At 34.6% G+C, this 19,996-nt stretch overlaps 2 protein-coding genes across 6 annotated transcripts; both read left to right on the top strand.

Annotated features, from left to right (window-relative positions):
• The first annotated feature begins 4,330 nt into the window (after nt 1-4,330).
• LOC135618976 (zinc finger CCCH domain-containing protein 54-like) lies at nt 4,331-12,798 on the top strand. Of its 4 annotated transcripts, none has more exons than XR_010489287.1 (9): nt 4,331-4,585; nt 6,913-7,756; nt 7,844-8,008; nt 8,096-8,275; nt 10,334-10,404; nt 11,021-11,185; nt 11,286-11,388; nt 12,252-12,396; nt 12,532-12,798. XR_010489287.1 is itself a non-coding variant. In XM_065120527.1 (8 exons), the coding sequence occupies exons 1-8, from the start codon at nt 4,510-4,512 to the stop codon at nt 12,343-12,345; spliced, it is 1,698 nt and encodes a 565-aa protein (XP_064976599.1). In that variant the 5' UTR covers nt 4,331-4,509; the 3' UTR covers nt 12,346-12,798. The 4 variants fall into 4 exon arrangements, 1 of the variants encoding a protein (XP_064976599.1); XR_010489273.1 differs by having other exon boundaries at nt 12,494-12,798; XR_010489294.1 differs by lacking the exon at nt 12,532-12,798 and having other exon boundaries at nt 11,021-11,206; nt 12,252-12,273.
• Nucleotides 12,799-14,123: 1,325 nt separating this feature from the next.
• LOC135618912 (uncharacterized) lies at nt 14,124-19,418 on the top strand. 2 transcript variants are annotated; one of them, XM_065120379.1, is made up of 4 exons: nt 14,124-14,213; nt 14,309-14,375; nt 15,769-15,961; nt 18,988-19,418. In XM_065120379.1, exons 2-4 carry the CDS (start codon nt 14,322-14,324, stop codon nt 19,116-19,118), a joined length of 378 nt encoding a protein of 125 aa, XP_064976451.1. In that variant the 5' UTR covers nt 14,124-14,213; nt 14,309-14,321; the 3' UTR covers nt 19,119-19,418. The 2 variants fall into 2 exon arrangements, with proteins under 2 accessions (XP_064976451.1, XP_064976520.1); XM_065120448.1 differs by having other exon boundaries at nt 14,143-14,216.
• Nucleotides 19,419-19,996: the final 578 nt, after the last annotated feature.

Below are 19,996 nucleotides of genomic sequence, written 5' to 3'. Positions count from 1 at the left end.
TAGCGCGGGAGTGGGATCTTATCCTTCCGGCTTTGTAGTACTTGACGGAGCCGGACGGTAGCTCGAGAGTGAAACTTTTGCCGCCCTATGTTTCGTACCCGTCCATCTACCTGCCTTCTGGTTCGAAAGCCGTCAGGTCCTTTGCGGGACCCGCGGGTCAGCGAACCTCGCACTTCTTCTCTGGAGGTGAGCTTATCGTCGCAAGTAGCCAAAGAACAAGTTTAGCTATTGCCTCTATTTTTGAGATCATGGAAAGAATGAAGTGCGAAACTAAATAGATAGCTCATTTCCCCTATATGGAAGACTCTTTTTGTGATGAGCAATATATAGAACCTTTTTATTTTTTTGCATTTAAGGATTGCTAGATATAAAAGGTGAAGCATTCTTTAAGATTTTCCTTTGTTGACTTTAGTGAGCATTTAATTTTTTTTAATATGATGTTGTGAATAAAATTTGATTAAAGAAAATTATTGGTTTAGATGGTTGAAGGAAGTTATTAAAATGAGTAAAAATATGTTAGATAATTTAAATCTAGTTTGAGTGAATGAAGATAATCATATTATAATTGAATGAGTAAATGAATAAAGGTTGTCTCAATTCCACATTATGGGGTTGGCGATCATTAAAAGAAAATCAAAATTATTTAATTGACTAAAAACCCTATATTTCAAAAAATTAATCTTCCGATTTTGACTCTTGATTGACACTTAGTTTTCTTACTAAAGTAATTTTTATTAATTATTTGTTAAAATATCAAAACTTTTTGAAAAAAATATAATATAAAATTCTAAATAATATTATAAAAAAAACGTAGATGTTTTAAAGCTTGTTTTTAGTTGATAGAAAAGAGCTTCTATTTTGATAGTTAATCTTTTAATTTTATCTCAAAAAATAATCACATATCAGAGTCATCAACTTAGTATGTCATAATATCCTTACATGTCTTATACAATTGATATCATATTGATTCATACTCTAATGATTCAACACACGTATTCGAGTCACTCTCACACATCTCATTTATACAAGAGTCCTTACGTAGATGATTTATATTGGCACACCTCGATGTGCACATGCGACTCATATGTCTAACACATACCACACACGTCATTCAAGTTAGCATACCCCAATGCACTTAGTATCTCATTTATTTGACACTCTTAGGTTCAGCATTCCTCGAGATCTAAGTGTATCTCTTATATACAACATAACACCCTTACTACACCCATGCATGAACTATTCAAGTCAACATGTCCTAACACACTATAAAGTAATTCAAGTTAGTATAATCGAATGCTTATGTTTGCCTTTTATGTCCGACATTCACTACTTAGGTAATTTAAATTGGCATACCTCAATATTATCACACATCCTATGTTTTCGATACTCATGATACGAATTGTTCAATTCACCGTACCTTTGACACCCTTGTATGTTTCTTGTGTTCAACACCCTCTTACATGAGCAATTCAAGTTAGCACTTCTTGATGTCCTTACATGTCTCCTGTTTTCTATGTAACTAATTCAAACTGGTATACCCTAATACTTACAAATATCTATATCTGTCTTACATGGGCAAAACATATAATCAATACTTAATTATTTTTTTATATATGTAATACTTTATTATGCTTCGAGCAAGCCTTTTTTATAGTTAGATTTGATAGTAAATTGGAACTAGATATGTGTCACTCAATCAAGCCATGAGCAACCAATTAAGACTCTACAGTGGTGCCTAGTTGGCCATTAGGCCCATTTAGATAGGCGATAATGTGCCACCATATCAGCAACTTAGCCAACATGTGGTGCCATGCATGCATACCTAGTCAGCATGTCACCTAAAACAGAATAGCCAGTAGTGATACAACAACTTTGACACATGGAAAGAGGGTCTCTTCAAGTATGCATTCATCTATGAGTATCTCATGCATGTAACACTATACCTCGATATCTTCTAGTGTGTTCAGTCAATATGCCCCTACCACATATGTCACGATTCAAGTCACCATGCTTTAATATGCACATATCCTATATGAGACACTTGTTATGCAAGTGGTTCGAGTCGGCATACCCTTGACGCTCTCAAGCATCTTATGTATCTAATACTTAGTACATAAACAGTTCAAGTTGGCATGCTTCAATACCCATTCACGTCTCTATATTCAATTCCTCATACAATTCAAGTTAGCATGTCAAAATATTACTCTTGTATAATGCTCCTTACGTGGATAGTTCGAGTTGACACTCTCAAGCATTTATACGTTATACATGTTTTACTTGGGCAAAAGATATAAATATTAGTTAACTATCTTTGATGAATGTAATAACTATTAAGCTCATGAGTTAGATATTATGGTACAACATAAGTAAGCCCTTTTATCAAAGTATAATCAGGGAGAAATGATATAATTAAATTTGATTAAAAAAAATCAAAACTAGACATATGACAGTCGATCAAAACATAAGCAACCACTTTAGGGTTGATTTATGGCATCTAGTTGGCCATAAGTGTAACTTAGCTAGGAAATGATGTGACACCACCTAGTCAGCTAAAAGATGAGATGGTGCCATATAACTATATTCAAAGTCTTTTGAGCTCTCTTCATTGAACTCATTCTTGAGAAGTGTTAGAGGAGCCTTTTCCGGCATACTCTTAATGTAGTTTCACGAGATTCTTAGGCTCAGAAGAGATTACTTTTGAGAAGATAGAACATGAGGTGACCAATACAGACACCTATAATTATTCATCTGATTCACTAACATGACATGTGTAGGAGAATGGGCCAAGTTGTGTCAATTTAATCCGGTGGGATTGATGATCATTTCTGACATTAACACTTGATATAAAAATTTTATATATGTATATAACAAAAAATCTCTATTTTAAAAAATTAGTATTCCTACTCTATCTTTAATTCTTGGTTGATACTTTTGTTTTTATTATTTTATGTCAAAAAAAGATTTTCTTAAAAATTTAGAAAATATAATAAAGAAAGCCAAAGAATTTAATTCAGATAAAAAAAAATGTTTTGAAAGTGGAGATTTTTTTTTGAAGCGATGAAAAAGAAAACCTATTTCAGAGATTAATCTTTCAATTTTATTTCAAGAACTAACCTTCGGGAGTTCAAGTCAACAAGTCTCGGAACCCTCATGTATCTCATGCATCCCACGCTTTCTTTATGGGTAGTTCAAGTATGCATCTCTACGTAGGGTGGTACACATGTGGTTCCATGTCATATTATTCTCATGTCTCATGCATCTAATACTCCCTACGTGGGGTGATTCAAGTCGACACGCTCTCGGTAGTTCAAGTTGCATGTCTCCATGTGCTACTCTTATATCCAAAAGCCTTTGCATTCATGCAAATATGGTTCAAACACACAACAAGAGGACAATTTAGCTAAGTATTCCTAAATACCTACTTAGGTAGTTTAAATAGGCATGCCCTAATGTCATCGTCTATCTCATACTTTCGACACCCATAAAGTATATAATTCAACTTAACATATACCAATATTATTCACATCTCTCATGTGTTACTCTAATTTCCACATATCTCTTATGTCTCATGCTCCCTACATAAATAATCCAAATCAATATATATTTTTTATGTGAACAAAATACTGTAAAATTAAGTTAACTATTTTTTTTATACATGTAATAAGAAATAATATAGTCAGATTTGATAATAAATTGAAATTGTGCACATAATATTTAATTAAATAATATGTAATCAATTAAGGCTTGACACGTGGTGCCTAGTCGACCATGAGAGCCCACTAGGTGATGACATGGCATTGCCTAGGCACACCTAGTTAGCCAGCCCAATTATGATGTGGTGCATGACATCTAAAAGAAAATATATCATGGTGATATCATAATCGTTGGCCTATAAAAGATGATCTCTCCGCATGTATACATTCATCTCTTAGCGTCTTGAATTGTCTACACTATTTTTTTTCTTGAGCTATTACTAACTTAATAATATAAAATAAAATAAAACTTGTAATTTTGAAGTGACCAAAAAGAGCCCCTATTAGAAAAATTAATCTTTCAATTTAATATTTTAATTCTCGACCATATTTTTCATTTTCTTAAATTTATTTTCAGAAACAGAAAACACCGAATTTTTAAAGAGTCTATATTTAAAAAATTGATCATTCAAATTAATCTTTAATTTTCGATGAATATTTATCATTTTTTTATTTTTCATGGAAAAAAACAAAATGTTTCTCTAAAAAAAAAGGACAAAAAAGAGAGCCCCTATTTGTTATATTTTCTTCTTAATTAAATATCGCACACAATCAAGCAGAAATTAACGAAAAAAATATCCTCTTCAAAACGGATAAGAAGCCATAATATGGAAACCGCCTCAATCCAATTCGACTCCCTCCTGACTCTCTCATCTCATCTCCTATTTATATACATTGTCGGCAGTCCGATCTCTTTTCGATCTTCAATCTCCCCTTCCTTCCTTTCTGCTCATCCTCCTCTTGTTTGTGGAGGTGCATGGCGGCGTCTCCGCCTCGCGAGGGCGAGGGAGAAGATGGCAGTCTCCCACAAGATGACCTTCATCTTGTGCATGGTATTTGCTTAGCCTTCTCCAAGTTTATATTTAAGTTATTTCTGGGACTTTTTGTTTGGTTTTTGGGCATGACAGCATTTTCTTTCATCAATCTGATAATTTAATATATATATATATATATATATATATATTATTTTCCATTTTGTTTTTCCATATTTAATATGGAATCAGTTTAGTGTCATTGACGTTTCTGAGCACTGAGTTGCGCTCAATTTTGTTTTTTTTGGATGAAGATAATAACATTCCAATCTAATCTCACTTCAAAGCTAATGGGATAGGATTTATTAATTGGGACTTAAGTATTTTGGGTCACGTGATTTCAAACATATTAATCATATTGTGATTATTGGTATTTGTATGGGACAGAATTCCCATATAATGTTGAAGGTAAAATATATATTCCTTCTAAGGTTAGATTGATATAATGCCATTATCTGAGGTTAAGCATATGGGCTACCTGGTTTCTAACAGGTTAGTTAGGTCGTGATAATTTGTAATGGTATTAGAGTGGATTTAGTATCAATCACTAATAATTTTTATATAAAGTCGAAGGGGAAATAAGGGTTTAGTATTTAACTTAGCCTTTCCAGAAGCTTGCACATAATGGTTTGTGACCACAGTAACCTTACACCAGATGGAAAGCAGTTGGACATGGTAGTTGCAGAAGAGTCAATCATTCTGGTTATATTATAAACTATAAGGAATTAGTAATAGAAGCTCTAGTAAACTTAGTATTATAAGTGTTAAGGTTTTGGCCTTCCTGCCACCATGAGCCCACTTCCTAAGATGAGAAATTCTGGAAATAAAAGTTAGAAGAGTGCAGAAAGCTAAAGACCAGAACTGGTTGGCAAATGAACATTTAAAGAAGATATAAGACCCAAGAGTCCATAATCAAAATGAGAAATGGAACATGGTTCAGTTTGTGTATGCAAAATTTTAGCAATGGAGTTTGAAGTAGGCAATCTCTTCCAAAGAAATTGTCATGATAATATTTTCATTTTTGGGTAAATTTGATGGGTCCATTTCACCTTCCAACCAATCCAATTTGTGTCACCATTAATCTTGCCTCGCCTTAGGTAATGGAAAGCACCTCTTGCACTAACAAAACTTTCGGAATGTGGAATCCATATCCATCAATCATCATTGGAGTAATTTGGAAATGAACGTTACATATTAATTTAATAAGAGAAGGGTGGAAATTCATCTAGGATGAATGGATTCCATTGCCGGTCATTCATCAGATCAGAAACATTGTCATAGACTCATAAATCATCATCTCATCCATATTAATCAAAGTTGGCCATCACATTATAAAAAATATTGCCATCATATTTTCATTGATGATGAAAAATAATAAAATCCTTCATCATCAATGAAAGATTTTATCATTTTCGACAGCAGGTAGTTATTTATTCAATTGATTGTTAATTGTTTATTAGTTGACAAAAACAGGGCTTGATGAAACTTTTATGGAATCTTTCATTATTAATGTCTATTAGATGGCTAGTAACATAGAATGATGCTTGTGCAAAGTTAGAAATTATTTTTGTACTTTCATCGTCACATAATAACATACAATGATGCTTATGCATTATTTCCTATATTTAGTACAAATTCATTTTGCAATTTGGTACAGTCGGAATTTTATGCTGCTATGCAAAGATTCATTTTTCTGTCTGATACAGTTGTTTCCTGAGTAATATTTTTGTATATTTTATTCCATGCATATTAATTATGTTCATTGTAGTGGAGTTTTTATTGCAGATTGTTTATAATAGATTACTTTCTGTAACAAGGAATTGAAGCCTCATATGTACATTTTGAAATATAATCTTTGTCTAAGATCCTTCTTTGACAGATTATTATAATTTGGTTGGTTACATAATTTCAGCCTTCATCATCAATGAAAGATTTTATTATTTTCGACGGTGGGTGGCTATTTGTACAAGAGATTTTTAGTTGTTTATTAATTAAACAAAAAGAGGGCTTGATAAAACTTTTATGAAATATTTCGTTTTTCAGGTCTATTAGATGGGTAATAACACCCTAGATCTTTTGCCTTCTTGTAACATAGTTTGTTGCATTGGGAAACATCTGGACACCATTACTCTTGGAGATTAATATTTCTTTTTTAAAGAAATATAATATTATGTTGTTTTTCTAAAAGATAAAGATTAACATACCATGCTGTGGCAGATTGTTGTTATTCACACTGTTCATATCATGTTCTTATTGTTGTTGGGCAGCAAAATGATTTGCTAAAAGTGTTATGCGTAAGCTCTTTATTTTACCTTTTCATTCTAATTTTTTCTTCATTATGTGCATAGAGGCTACAAAGTATGATATGGACAATTCGGAATTAGCAAAAGTAATCCTCGGTAGAATTCAAAAGCTTGATCCAGAGAATGCGCTCAAGATCATGGGTTGTATTTTCTTAAAGGAGCCTACCAATCAAGAATTGGTCCAATTAGCATTGGGGTCTGACAACATGTTAGTGTCAAGAATAAGTGATGCTAAGTCCATGCTTTCCAACTCTGACATGCAACTTGGTTCCAACCATCATGGTTCTTACAATTCTCATGTTCCAAAACCCTATTTGAATCTTCAGCATGTTTCTGGACAGTGTTCACCATACAAAGATTTAATCGTGGATGAGTACTCTTTTGATGAACACACTAATTTTCTCGGTTTGAAGGAGCAATTAGAAATTGCCAATCAGATGGAAAATGATTGCCTCCCTGAAGTTTCACACCATGGTAAGCTGACTTTAAGAACTAGGAGAAGATCATGCAGTCCTTCAAAGTCGAGCAAGGTGTGCCATTTTTTCAACAAGGGTTACTGCAAGCATGGCAGAAGCTGTAGGTTCTTGCATGAGCAATCCTTGTCAGATGGCTACCCTTGGAATTTTATTCATGACATGAACAATGCTGCAAACTGTGACGAAGGTGCCACACCTAGATCACTTGAGAAGATAGAAAGGGAAATTGTAGAGCTTTTGAGATTGAAAGGGCCTATTTCTATTGCATTGCTGCCTAAACTATACTACGATCGGTATGGCAAGCACCTTTTAACCGAGGGGTATCTTACAGAGAGCCAAAGGCATGACAAGACTGGTTTCAGCTTGATAAAGCTGCTCATCAACTTCAAGGATAGTAGCATTGTCATTGCTAGGTAAGTGAAAGTGATTCTTCACCTATGATTGATTCATATCAATTGCAGTTGCAAATTTGTGTTCAATACTTCTTTGCTGAATGTTAGAGCACATGGAGAGCATTACATAATTCTAGCAGAAGATGCACCAAGATACAAGTCCACGAATGAGAGAACTAATCCAGGCACAACATCTTCAAGTTCTTATCAGATTTATCTTACATTTCCAGCAGAAAGCACATTCACTGTTGATGGTGTCTCAAACTATTTCTCGTAATCATTTTGACACTGCCAATTCTGTGACTTGGATTTTTTTCCCTTATTATTCCCCAATGGTTAATAATTTATTACCACTATCAGGAAATATGGTCCAGTAAAAGATGTGAGGATTCCTTACCAAGACAAGCGCATGTTCGGATTTGTGAGCTTTGTCAGACCAGAAACTGTTGGTGCTGTCTTGATGAAGGGGAATCCTCATTTTATTGATGGGGCTCGCGTCCTTGTCAAGCCCTATAAAATAAAATCCAGGACTACTGGCAGGTTATTTCCCCCAATTTAGCATGTTTTTTTCTTTTATTATTCCGTGTTGGTTATTATAATCAAATTTTTTTTTAAGTTGTAATGGTTTATTTCAGGCTTAAACCTTCCATCATCGTTTGTTCCTAAGCAATTAAAGATGGTTAAGCAAGGTTACCATGAACAGTCACCTGCACACTGTACATGTGTTTAAAGTATCAGGATTAGTTAGACCAACGGGCTAATGCTTAGCATGTCTGGTATTCACTGTCTAAGAATTTAAAGTTATTCAAAAGTTGTAGTATCTTTTAGGAAAGTTGTTTGATGTCTAGTGTCTGATAAGTATTTGGATGGATTAAATGATCTACAATCTTTGTATCTAGGAGCCAATATGTTTAACTTTAGTCGGTCAAAGCTACTAAAGGATCACAACGTGATTAAATTCATTAAAGGTCCTTGAAACACATATTTAGGAGGACCCATGGTATGGAGTTATTCAATTATTTCTAACTAGCAGTCATAAAATTTAATAGGCTGTTAAAGATTTACAGTATCATGCTAGGCTCATGAATTTTGAGCAACACAACTGAGTGTCTGAATTTAACTTCTGCAATGGTTCGCATAGTTCACTTCTATTTTAATTATACACCTAATGCCTATGTTTGCCAGAGTAAATTGATCAAACATTCAATACCCTTGATTGCAGATGCAGGATATATGGCAAATCTTGATGAATTTTACAATTCAGTAAATCAAAAACTGGTAAAGGAATGTCAGAGTTCGAAGAACTAGATCTCTTTCTTGTTTTCCATGTTAAAAATTCATGGAACTAGCAGTATATTATGGTACAATTTTAAATTCTTGAACTTAAAGTCGACATGGTTAATCTTAATTTGCAAATAATTGGAAGCTTTCAGCTATATGCAAACAAATAAAAAAAAGTTAAGGGACTAAGATTTAAGGGTATTTCTTTTTGTTATTAGGGTTCATCAGAATATGTTGAGGAAAAATAAATTGTAGGGACAGATATAAAAGTAATTATGCGAACATAGAGAATAAAAAAAAAAGGATAATGCTTTGTTGATTGATCTCTTTTTTATATTTCATTTGTTTTACCAACACTGCTAGTTGATTTTTTTATGACATGAGAAGAATGATAGAAGAGTGACATAGGACAGCCTACTGTGAAGCTGTGGCTCAGAAAGTTTGGGGATAAATGTATCATAAGGTGACAAGGAAGAATGCTTGGTGAAAGCATGCTTAATTTGTGGAAAAAAACAATTTTAATAATGCAAAATACAAAAACAGAACATGAGGAAAGAGAAGATCATTGATGTCCACTCTTCCAAGAGTAGTTCTCCAAAGATGTGAAATGTTGAATACTTTGACACTCTGATGGGTTGCTTTAAGGGTGAAGGGAGGCAGTTAAATATTGTAAAGAGTTTGCATATGTTAATAAATATAAGAGGAATGGTAGTTAAAAGCTTGTATGCAAAAGGGCTGGTGTAAATGTTGAAATATTTAGATAACGAGGAAAAAGAGAAGGGAACAAATAAATACCCCAGACTGTGTCCAAGTACTCAGAACTCACACTAGACCAAAGAAGATGGTCTCACACCACTCATGAATCATGTAGGAAAATATATTGTTTTTGTTTATTTAATCATGTCCATCCTCTTATTCTTTCCATGTGTAATGTGGATCAAGAGGGGCTGTAGTTTCCATTAGAAATCTCAGGTAGGCTAAAACAAATGTGTATTCTACCTGAAAATGTTATCCATTCATGTTATACTAAGCTTTGTTTTACCTATTTTTTGTTATTGTACTTGTTCATACGAGTTCTCCTAGTAATTGCATTTACACTAATAATGTCTTCTCTATCTTCTACTAACATAAAAAATCAGCTCAAATATCTAATCACATTTCAAAAAAGGAACTGTATGAGATGACAGGTTAGGCGTCATAAAAAAATAACTACTTTATTTCTGAAAAAATTGTTACTGGGATTGATGCTTGTGTTTCAATTTGCTTAAATTTCTAGCTTTAAGATCTGATTCATCTGTAGAATTTCTCACACTGCAGAACGCATACAAAGAAAACAAAGCCCACGACTTGTTATCCTAATCTTCAGATGAATTCTTATTTTCCTCTAAGTGAGTATCCACTGCCTAGGATGAATATGATGCTGAGGTCATTCATTTCATGCATCATGGATTAAAATCTCGGTTTTATCTGAACCAATACAAGGTGGCAGACCAATGCTCTCTATGGGTTGGTATCGATTGCTAGCAACCGAATTAGAGAGGAAGAATAATAGAGGAGGATGAGGTGGTGGTGGAATAGGATGGGGGTGGAGGGGGAAGTGCAGGAAGAGGAGGTGATGACCTAAATGCACAGGAGGCGGCAAAATGGAGGAGGGAAGAGATAGAGCCTCATAGGGTAAGAGAGAGAAGGCTAAAAAAGAAAAAAAATAAAAAAAAAAAAACTTCTTACAGCTATTGAAAATTTTGAAACTTATCGGCTGATAGATTTATTGCATGATATAGCATTGCATCAGTCTATTTATTATCCGGTGAGCCCAGCCCAATAAGCTTACTGGGCTGTTAGCTTGGTTTCAAAATGAACCAAGTGAAATTGCCTGGTCAGCATCCTGGTTGGCTGTTGAACCAGTAGATACCGGCTTGTATCGACTGGTAGAATCGAGGTTTTAATCCATGCCATGCATGATTTATCTGTGTATATAATTCGCCTGATATGTTTCTCATTTAGTGCCTCTAGATCTTAATAATTCAAATCAACTCAGAGAGCAGCTGATTGGGGAGCATGAAAAGATGTTTAAAGATGACAGAATGTGTCTTTCTAAGTTTAACATGGCATCAAGGACACCAACAGAGACACCATTGCTGCACTATGGCACGGAACCGAAAACTTCAGGTTGTTAAAAAAATAAGATAAGTAGGTATTTTCTTTTACTTTGTTGCTTGTTTTGTCTTTTCTAACTTTTTAGAGGCTGAATTATCTTTGTGATTGTCAGGCTATGTCAAATTTCCTGTCATTGATAAATGCCATGCAGTTGATGCTATCAATACTGGCTTGAACACTGATGATGAATTCAGCAACAGTTGCACTGAAAATAGGTAACCAAGAAGTTTAATATAAACACAGATAATTAATTAATTATTTAATCTGGAATACAAGTATCTCTTACTTGCAGATGCATATATTTATTAATTTTCAGCCATAACAAAGTGTTCTATTAGAAGCTAATTATATTTTCTCATTTGTTGATCATAGCTGCTTCCTCTTCACTTCAGCAGGAATACTGACACAGAGGGAAGTGTAAGACTGGTTAGATTAGGTCCTACATCTATGTTTAACTTGACATTTTACCTTGTTCACATTATTTGGTATGCTAGTTTTTTAGTTTGATAGAAACAAGATGATGCATTTAGTTATCTTTTCTGGTGCATCAGTGACCAGTCAGAAAGGGTGTTTTTTTGCTTCCCCATTTATTTGTTTGAGTAAAAAATGAAGAGTTCTAGAGCTGATCAAAGCCTCAAAACTCATTACTAAGTTCGATTGCTGCAGGAGTAGGTTTTTCTTATATTTCTTCTTGGTTCTTGCTGCTTAGATTACAATAGAATTGCATTAGGCTGGTTGTTTTGCAGAAAATTTTCTACATGTTATATTATGTTGCAGATTATAATCCTTCTTTCCATCAACCCAAATTAAAATCAGACAATCTGCTTGATTCTTACATATGTATCTCTGGTTTCCTTTTACTGCACAGTAGTCTATAGCTTGATGATAAATACAAAATCAATATTGCTTGTCGTTGCTCGTGCCATTCCTTATTGATTCTGTCTCCACTGTAGTAAGATGGAAAGCAATGAAACCTCATTAGTTTAAATTGTTCATGGATTAACAGCTTTGTTTAAAGTTTAAACTATGTTCAGTTTACGTAATTCATATGATTTGGTTCTTCTTATTGTGTATGCAGAAGCCAAATTGAACTTCCTGAGAGTCCTTTTTACTCTCTCTCCAGAGGAAAGCAGTATTTCGAAAGTCATGTACCAATTCAGAGAAGAAAATGAAGAATAGATTTATCAGCCCTTCCATGCCTATCTGAAGCCAGAGTCCACCCTGTATGGGCTAAGTGATGTTTTGTCAATACAAGTGTTATATTTTCATCTCTTTTTTCATTTAGATGTTTTTTATTTATATTTTTGGACAAAATATTAGATTCTCTGGTAGTGACTACAATGATTCAACACCACCAGGAGAAAGGGGACAAGTTCCAATTGCATACAGGGAGGCCAGAATCCAGTATTTTCAGAGGAGGAGGGACAATTTTCTTTCTAGAAAGAAGCACAGACTTGAAAGTAGAGTTTTGATTGAGTTGTAAATATAGGAAATAAGTCTAGTGATATCTTATTGGAGTTGGTGTTCTTGAATTAGTTGCCAATAAAGAATATGATCAATCGTCCTAGCAAGATAAGCTATGATGAATTGATCATTTTAAATTTTTTAGGAGCAAATATGATATTTCCAAATTTAGAAGAATGTATATGTAAAATCTTCATTAAATAAGGATATTGTTTCTGGCAATCCATTTTTGCAACTGACAATCTTACTTCATAGATAATATTTTGACTAAATATAGTTTCTCAATTTTCAATTATACTTTTATTTTTTTATAACCTCTCAATTGATCCAACATCTTTTTGGTTGATACAGATTGACCCATAAAATAATATCTTTCGGATTATTACAGAAATAATTAAAAAATCGATGTCTTAAATCCTAAACACAAAAGCTATTTCTGATCTTTTCTTTTTGATCTTCAGATCATCCCAAATTATAAAGCTCAAAAAATTTAATGAAATTAATCGATATTCTTAGATAACATCAATTTCAACAACATTTACATAGATATTCTTAGATTATTTTATATTATAAAAAGAACCCTTGTAGAATTTTCATAATGCATAGGGCAATAATGGCGATGGTTTGACGTCAGCCGCCCCTGATGACGTCTCGTGCCTCGGTTGACCTGACAGTACCTAGTCGAACAGACCGGAACACCGGCCGAGGCGCATTAACATCCCGCTCAGACTCGGTCCTTCACGTCATGCCAACACCGCTGTCAAACGTTACCAGGAGTACGATCCTAGTCCTTGCAAGCGGGCACATCAGGCAACGGCAACCTTTACTATAAAAACCCCATGCTCCGAGGAAATTGGGAGGGTGAAAAAAAGACAAAAGCCCCCTGTGACTATCAACTAACTGGATTGTCGGAGGGGTCGGGTCGAGCCTCCCGACCCGACCTGTGTGCAGGGACGAAGACGGAGCGCCTCCCACCGCGTGCCCAGGCGAGGAGTTCCCTTCCAGAGGAAGCAGTCGTCCCGTCGCGATCGTACCACCGCAGTCGGCCACCTCAACAGTCTCGAGGGTCGCTCAGGAAGATCCCCAATCATTCGGACCCGAACCCAACCGTGTTGGCCCCGAGGCCACGACTTCAGGTTGTTGACACCAACACTTGGAATATTAACTTTTTGTGCAATATATCCTTCCATAATGATCGAGATGAGTTGGTAGAGATCATATAAAGATATCGATCGAGATGGTATGACCTAAAAATATCACCATGAGAGATCGGCAACTATTACTATCTATTTATACATCCCGTTGTTGAGTTGGGTGAGTTGGTAAAAGTACTAAACCTGAAGGGGGTAATGTGTAAATATGTTCTCAAAGGGTGTACATCAGAATACGAAGTTGCAAAAGGACTTTTTAGGGAAAATGACGGCTCCCCCTTGTCCTTTTCTCGTGGCGGTGGGCGGGCGAGAGATTTCGGCCCCAAGATCTGGTCTTGGCGAGCTCCGGCGGTGGAATCAATCGATCGATCGCATTAGAACCGCTGTCTTCGGTGGTTGCTCGAGCTGAAACTTAGTCGCTCATGGTGGTAATTGCTTGCGGTATGGTTTGGAATCGCGAGGAGGGCGGAATTTGATTTCCTGGTGTTGTTTTGGGTTTGGGGTTGTTCGGTTGTTTCAGGTGGAAGAGGGAGATGAGTAAAGGCCGGAGTCCGGAGCCCTTAGATTTCTTCATCTGGACCATCGAGGTAGATTCATGGTCTTCTTGGTTTATTTCTTTATATCTCATTTAGGGATTGGGAAAATGTCCTTAGATCTCGCTGTTCCAAAGGAGAATAATAATTTTGTTTCCATTTGTGAGGTTAGGGATTCGTTTTGGAATCAGTAACTACCCTTGATATATCTCTTCAACCCCATCATATGTGAGGTGTACTTTTGTTTGCTTCAAAGCCAAAATATAATTCATGTGAATTTTGTAGACTGGAGGAATCTCCATTGGCAGGAATTGTGTTTAATTTCTTGCTATCCATACTTGGTTGGACAATTCATTATATATTATCCTATGTTCTATTATTTGGAAAATTTTTGCTTGGATTTTTCTGGATAAAATAAGAGTAATGATAGGAAATATAAGTATCTGAAGCGTGTAAAGCTTTAAAAGAATTGAGCTACTTAACAGAACTTCAAAAATTTCTCTCAAGTAATCTAACTTATGTATCTTTACGACTAAATCGTGGTTGTACAGAAGCAACCAGCTTGGGGAATATGTTGGCAAAAGGAAAAGAATCATATATTTTAGTTTGGAAGTGTGGATATGGCATGGAGGAGATGTTTGGTTGTATGTTTAGGTGTATTATGCTAAAAGTTTGTATACTAAATATTGCTTTTTATTTGTGATGAAACTATAAATGTAACTAATTAAGAATAATTTTTTCTTACTTGCTTTTTAGTTTTAACACCAAGCTGCCGCTGCGAGAGGCCTATGTAGTATAGATACACTTCTCAAGCAATTCAAGCTCAGCCCTTTTGCAGATTAATTTCATGGCCTATGCTGATGTAAGATATAATTACTGAGAAGATATAATGGTACCCAGAATAACTAGAAACCTATCTCAAACTGCCTCATTGGTGACATTTATGTCCATCTCCCTTGCCCCATCCAATGGTTCAACCGTACTCTTACCTGATACCTAATTCTTTGGATGTGTTGTTCAAATCTCAACCATAACCAATTTTAGGAAAATTTAGAGTATGACGATGAGAAAAGGGATTCCCTGAGTAGCCTCACTCATTAGGAGGAAGCCAAAACCACTTCATTAGGTAAGTCTTGCAACCACAGTGCTTCCAGAAACCATATGTTCTTTAGAATTCCTAAATCCTAACTCGGTACAGCAATTTGAAATTAAATTTTTGAGGGCACGCACCAACTGTATTATGTTAATTTCACTTCATTTGATCTTGAATTCAAATACTAGTTTGCAACATAAGCACTGCTCACTGTTTTATACTTGCAGCAAAGCTGCCCGATAAAACCTGAGAAAATCGTAAATATAGAGGAACTGTTGGGAATAGGTAATTTATCTAGAAATTGAACCACCGAAAATTCTTTTACTGGACTTGATATGGAAAATGTGATCTCAGGATGTTGGATTATGGCTTGAAGAGATAAATCTTGGTAGCTACTGCCAGGTTTTCAAAGACACTGGGGTAAACGGGGAGTACTTAGAAAGTTTATCCATGTTTACAACAGAGCAAATTCTGCGGTTTATCAGGCGCTGCCACATGAAGTGGGGTGACTTTATTACTCTATGCAAAGAGTTAAGGCGCATAAAAGGTTATATTCTTCTATCAATGTCCATAGTTTCTTAGCATGATTTCTTTCCTCCAATATAATTTTTCTGACTACCATTTGGCTGTTGTGAAAATTCATCTGGCATTCGATAACTGAAGAACTTTCACATCTTCGATTACTTATTAGCCACTACAGTTTGTGTTTCATGTCTTTTTCCTATGAACATATGCATGCTTTTCTACCGTGAAAGCTGAAGGTTGATAATACTCGAGAAGAAAGTCAAGGTTTCTGTCACTAGTGGCTTATTGGAATTCAAGATACAGCCCACCCTTATGTTGGCTTGTTGTTGATCTTTTACTGATGAATGTTTTGACATATAAAAAAGGAAACAATGAAGAGTTACAAAAATAGTTTGTAACTCATACAGGTTGCTGGAATAAGCATTACAGTTACTAGATCTGTTGCACAAAGAAAAGTTTTCATGTTGTTACCTCTTTTAGTTGATAGTTGATACGTAACCTCATTGACTTAGTTAAGCTGAAGCATTATCTTGGCTCTTGACTCACCCAACCAGTTAACAAGGAAACAAAAACTTGAAGTGATTACCAGAAATCAGACTTTTTATCTTGATGATAAAGGTTAAGGTGACCTGTTATCAAACTGCCTGTTCATTAGAGTTGATAATTGATCCATTAGTTGGTCTGGTGGATTTGGATCAAAATTTTGTCTTAATACTTCAAGTTAACTAGATCTGTTGATTTGTTTCGAGGGTGAAATTAAGGTTGGACTTATGTATATTGATTTTTTAGGTCCATTTCACTTCATGAGTGTCCCTTTATACATTTAATGTGAATGATTTGTTTCATACACTAAACTCATGAAATCCTCTATCATAAGTTGTACAAAGTATAATAGATTTCATTTTGCATCAACCAAATATTTACTAATCATGACCTAAAATTTTTGAATTTAGAAAAGTACTCCTAAACTGTACAAGTGATGCTGCAAAAGCAGTTTTTTTTGTTTTCTGATTATAATAGTCTGTTCATAAACATCTTTTTTACTGTTCATGATCTCATTTACTTTTTCCCACTAACCTAGCATTCCCGATGTGCCACTGTAGTTGTAAGAAGATCCTCTAAAACTGAAGACGAGCATCATACAAAACCTAATCATGGGTACAATGATGTGACGTTGTTTACAACTGTTGTTTTTTGTTTTCAAAAGGATGTATTACTCTTTATCTTGTTACTGTAACAAAACTTTCTCTGTTGATTGCTTTGAGATCAATATTTTTTGCACTTGCTTGTTGTCACTGGAGATGGTACTAAGCCCCACTTACCTGTACCCAATCCGGACCCTACATGGATCCAACCCAGCCCGACCGAACTCGAGCTATGGGCATATGGACATGGTATGGGTCTAGATATGACACATTGATAAAAATGATCTGGGTATTGACACACAAACCTGGTTTATGTTACTAATCTTAAATATATGTACTTCTATACAATGTCATCAAAAAAATTATTTTTTGTAATGGAGTCTGTAACTAGATCATAGTTTTTACATTAATGATGATGTTCTCAATAATTTGATTGCATATCTAATTTGTTTAAAACAGGTATCTAATTTGTTGCCATGGATCATACTCTCTTTTTCTATGTTTGATAAGTTAGAACTAAATGATTTAAGCAATCTTTTATTAAGAATAATTAATTTGATTTCAACATGGAATAGACTTAAACTATCGTTTGGCTTTCTTTAATTTACGATTTACTGATCATGTTAACTTTTGTATCTCCTTATTTCTGAACCTACTTTGGGCCAGAATGCAAGTGATATCCAGGTCCAACCACACCTGATTCTGTAGCTATTACATACTGTGGCTGTCAGAAGTTCATCAGGATTATGTGTGCTTATTGGTCCATTATCCATCTTTAGTATTATCTTGCTTAATTTTTTATTTGCTTGTACAAAAAGAAAGATGGAACGATAAAGCTCTGCTGTTTTAATTAATGATCTTATCTACAAAAATTGGTGATTTGCTGTAACTTAGTTTAAAAGCTTGTAACTCAGAAGATAGTAAATGGTGGGTTGTAGTGATTGAATGAAATTTCATGCTTCTTGTTAATTCTCTCAATGATGCAAGTTAGTAGCCTTGCTTTTCTTTTCATCAAGGAAGTTGAAGAGGGCATTAACAATTATTTATCTGACAAAATTTGAAATGCATGAATATTTTAAGGTGTGGCAGTTATTTTTTTTTAAAAGAACTGAATAGATTCATAAATCCATCATTCTTCTATTGAATCTTTTATCCGTGACAGGTACTGTTCTTTTCATGGAAGTTGTTATAGAGAACAATGCTGTAATTATCTAGTATAATGTAAGAAAATGTGGAACAGCAATGCTATTATCAGAAAATATGCTATAAGCAAACTGAGATTCTATCTTTATTACATTGACACTTTTTTTTTTTCGCAGAAGTAACAAGCTTTTACTTCTAGGTATGCTAAATTCAAGTTGGCTGAATGGAAGTCGCATGGAATTTAGCAATGATTAACCAGCAATGAGTGTCTTAGAGCATGCATCCATTGAAGAAAAATCTAGAAAAAGCTCACTGAAGTTTATAATTCACATTCATGCAACTCCATGCATAGATGGTGTAGGGTGGTAGATATTATCCTATTGCTAGGATCATTAGATTGTGGGGACAACAATTCATAGTTTACATGATTCTCTTGATTGACCATTCACTTTCTTCAACTATACAGATAAATTGCAAGATGATGAAACATTTATAACTTGATCATATGATCTCCAGTTCTGAAGTAATGGTTGTTTGACACAAAGTAATTCTTCCATATTGTTGTTTTTGCCACAAAATTGGTGCATTTATGCAATCACACCTATTTCTTTTGTTCGAACGATCAATATGTAATCCTTCCATCTTGTTGTTTCTGCTATAAAGATTGGTGCACTTATGTCAACTCTTTCTTTTGTACAAGTGATCAAACTCTTTCAACAGTCATGGTTTTCTAAAATCTGCTACTTGCATGTAAATGCAGTTGCATGCCTGAGAGGGGAGCAAGAAGTTCGCAAGCCATGGTGGGTGCCGCAATGCCTGTCGGCAGTGTTTGTAAAGGTGGCAAAGCGCAAAAGACGATCACGGGTTGTCTCCCTGAAGGTAGAGCCTTGAGCTCCAAATGCAACTACTCCTACTTCTTAACCCTTTGTTGTTCTCCTGCCTCGTTTCCTCTTATTCCTTTTGGTTCAAGTTTGGAGTAATGCCATGGTGTTTCAAGTATATTGGAAAGGCCATAATCCTTGCCTTGGCCAAGGACTTCAATTTGGTTCCGGTATCAATTTCGATAACTTATTGGATCAGTACGATACCGATATATGTCTACTAACCTGTGTCAACTGATATCTTTGTAAATTATATACATGCCATTATCTTTGTAATGATCCAATTGTATCCAAAATACTGGTTTTGATACTTCCTTTTTCCCCTTCAAGTCACTATTTCAATCAGCAACAGGTCAGTGTATACATAGATCCAAGACAAATTTATGCTGCTTGATTCTGAACTTGGTAAACAGCTGTGTGTTTGACGTCCCAACTTCGCCAATCTGTTCAAACTATAGATCACATACTCATCTTAGCAATTATGGGATTTCATTTCTATCAAGGATATCAAACATAACCTTATGACAACATATTCTAAGACATACTTGGAAGCAAAAGCTACAATACTAAGAGTTTAGGATTTAAATATGAGTTTCATTAATTTATCAAATCATATGATATGAATAAAATAATAGAAATAAAAGTTAGTTTATGTGTATTATTGAATAAATAATAGAAATAAAAATTAGTTTATGTGTGCTAATATCGAGTTATATTTTTAGATATTAAAAATAAAGAATTTTTTAGGAAAAATCTTAAATTAAAGAGGAAAAGTAATTTCAAAGAAAAACATCATATTTTGGATTCTTCTACAATACCCTTAAAAAAAGGTCTTTTCCTTTGTAAATGTAAACCTATAGTAAAATTGATATCATGTTAGTAGGGATT

The sequence above is a fragment of the Musa acuminata genome, chromosome BXJ1-1, assembly GCF_036884655.1.
Source record: "Musa acuminata AAA Group cultivar baxijiao chromosome BXJ1-1, Cavendish_Baxijiao_AAA, whole genome shotgun sequence".
In the NCBI taxonomy this organism is placed as follows: Eukaryota; Viridiplantae; Streptophyta; class Magnoliopsida; order Zingiberales; family Musaceae; genus Musa; species Musa acuminata.
Note: the sequence above shows the minus strand (reverse complement) of the source record. Positions and strands in the feature narration are given on the sequence as shown.

Excerpts from the sequence above, each read along its gene's own strand:
- LOC135618976 (XM_065120527.1), top strand. The coding sequence starts at position 4,510 with ATGGCGGCGTCTCCGCCTCGCGAGGGCGAGGGAGAAGATGGCAGTCTC. Across the intron at positions 8,009-8,095 it reads GGTGTCTCAAACTATTTCTC|GAAATATGGTCCAGTAAAAG; the intron begins GTAATCATTTTG and ends TACCACTATCAG. Across the intron at positions 10,405-11,020 it reads GAATTCTTATTTTCCTCTAA|TGCCTCTAGATCTTAATAAT; the intron begins GTGAGTATCCAC and ends TTTCTCATTTAG.
- LOC135618912 (XM_065120379.1), top strand. The coding sequence starts at position 14,322 with ATGAGTAAAGGCCGGAGTCCGGAGCCCTTAGATTTCTTCATCTGGACC. Across the intron at positions 14,376-15,768 it reads TCTTCATCTGGACCATCGAG|GATGTTGGATTATGGCTTGA; the intron begins GTAGATTCATGG and ends ATGTGATCTCAG. Across the intron at positions 15,962-18,987 it reads AGAGTTAAGGCGCATAAAAG|TTGCATGCCTGAGAGGGGAG; the intron begins GTTATATTCTTC and ends ATGTAAATGCAG.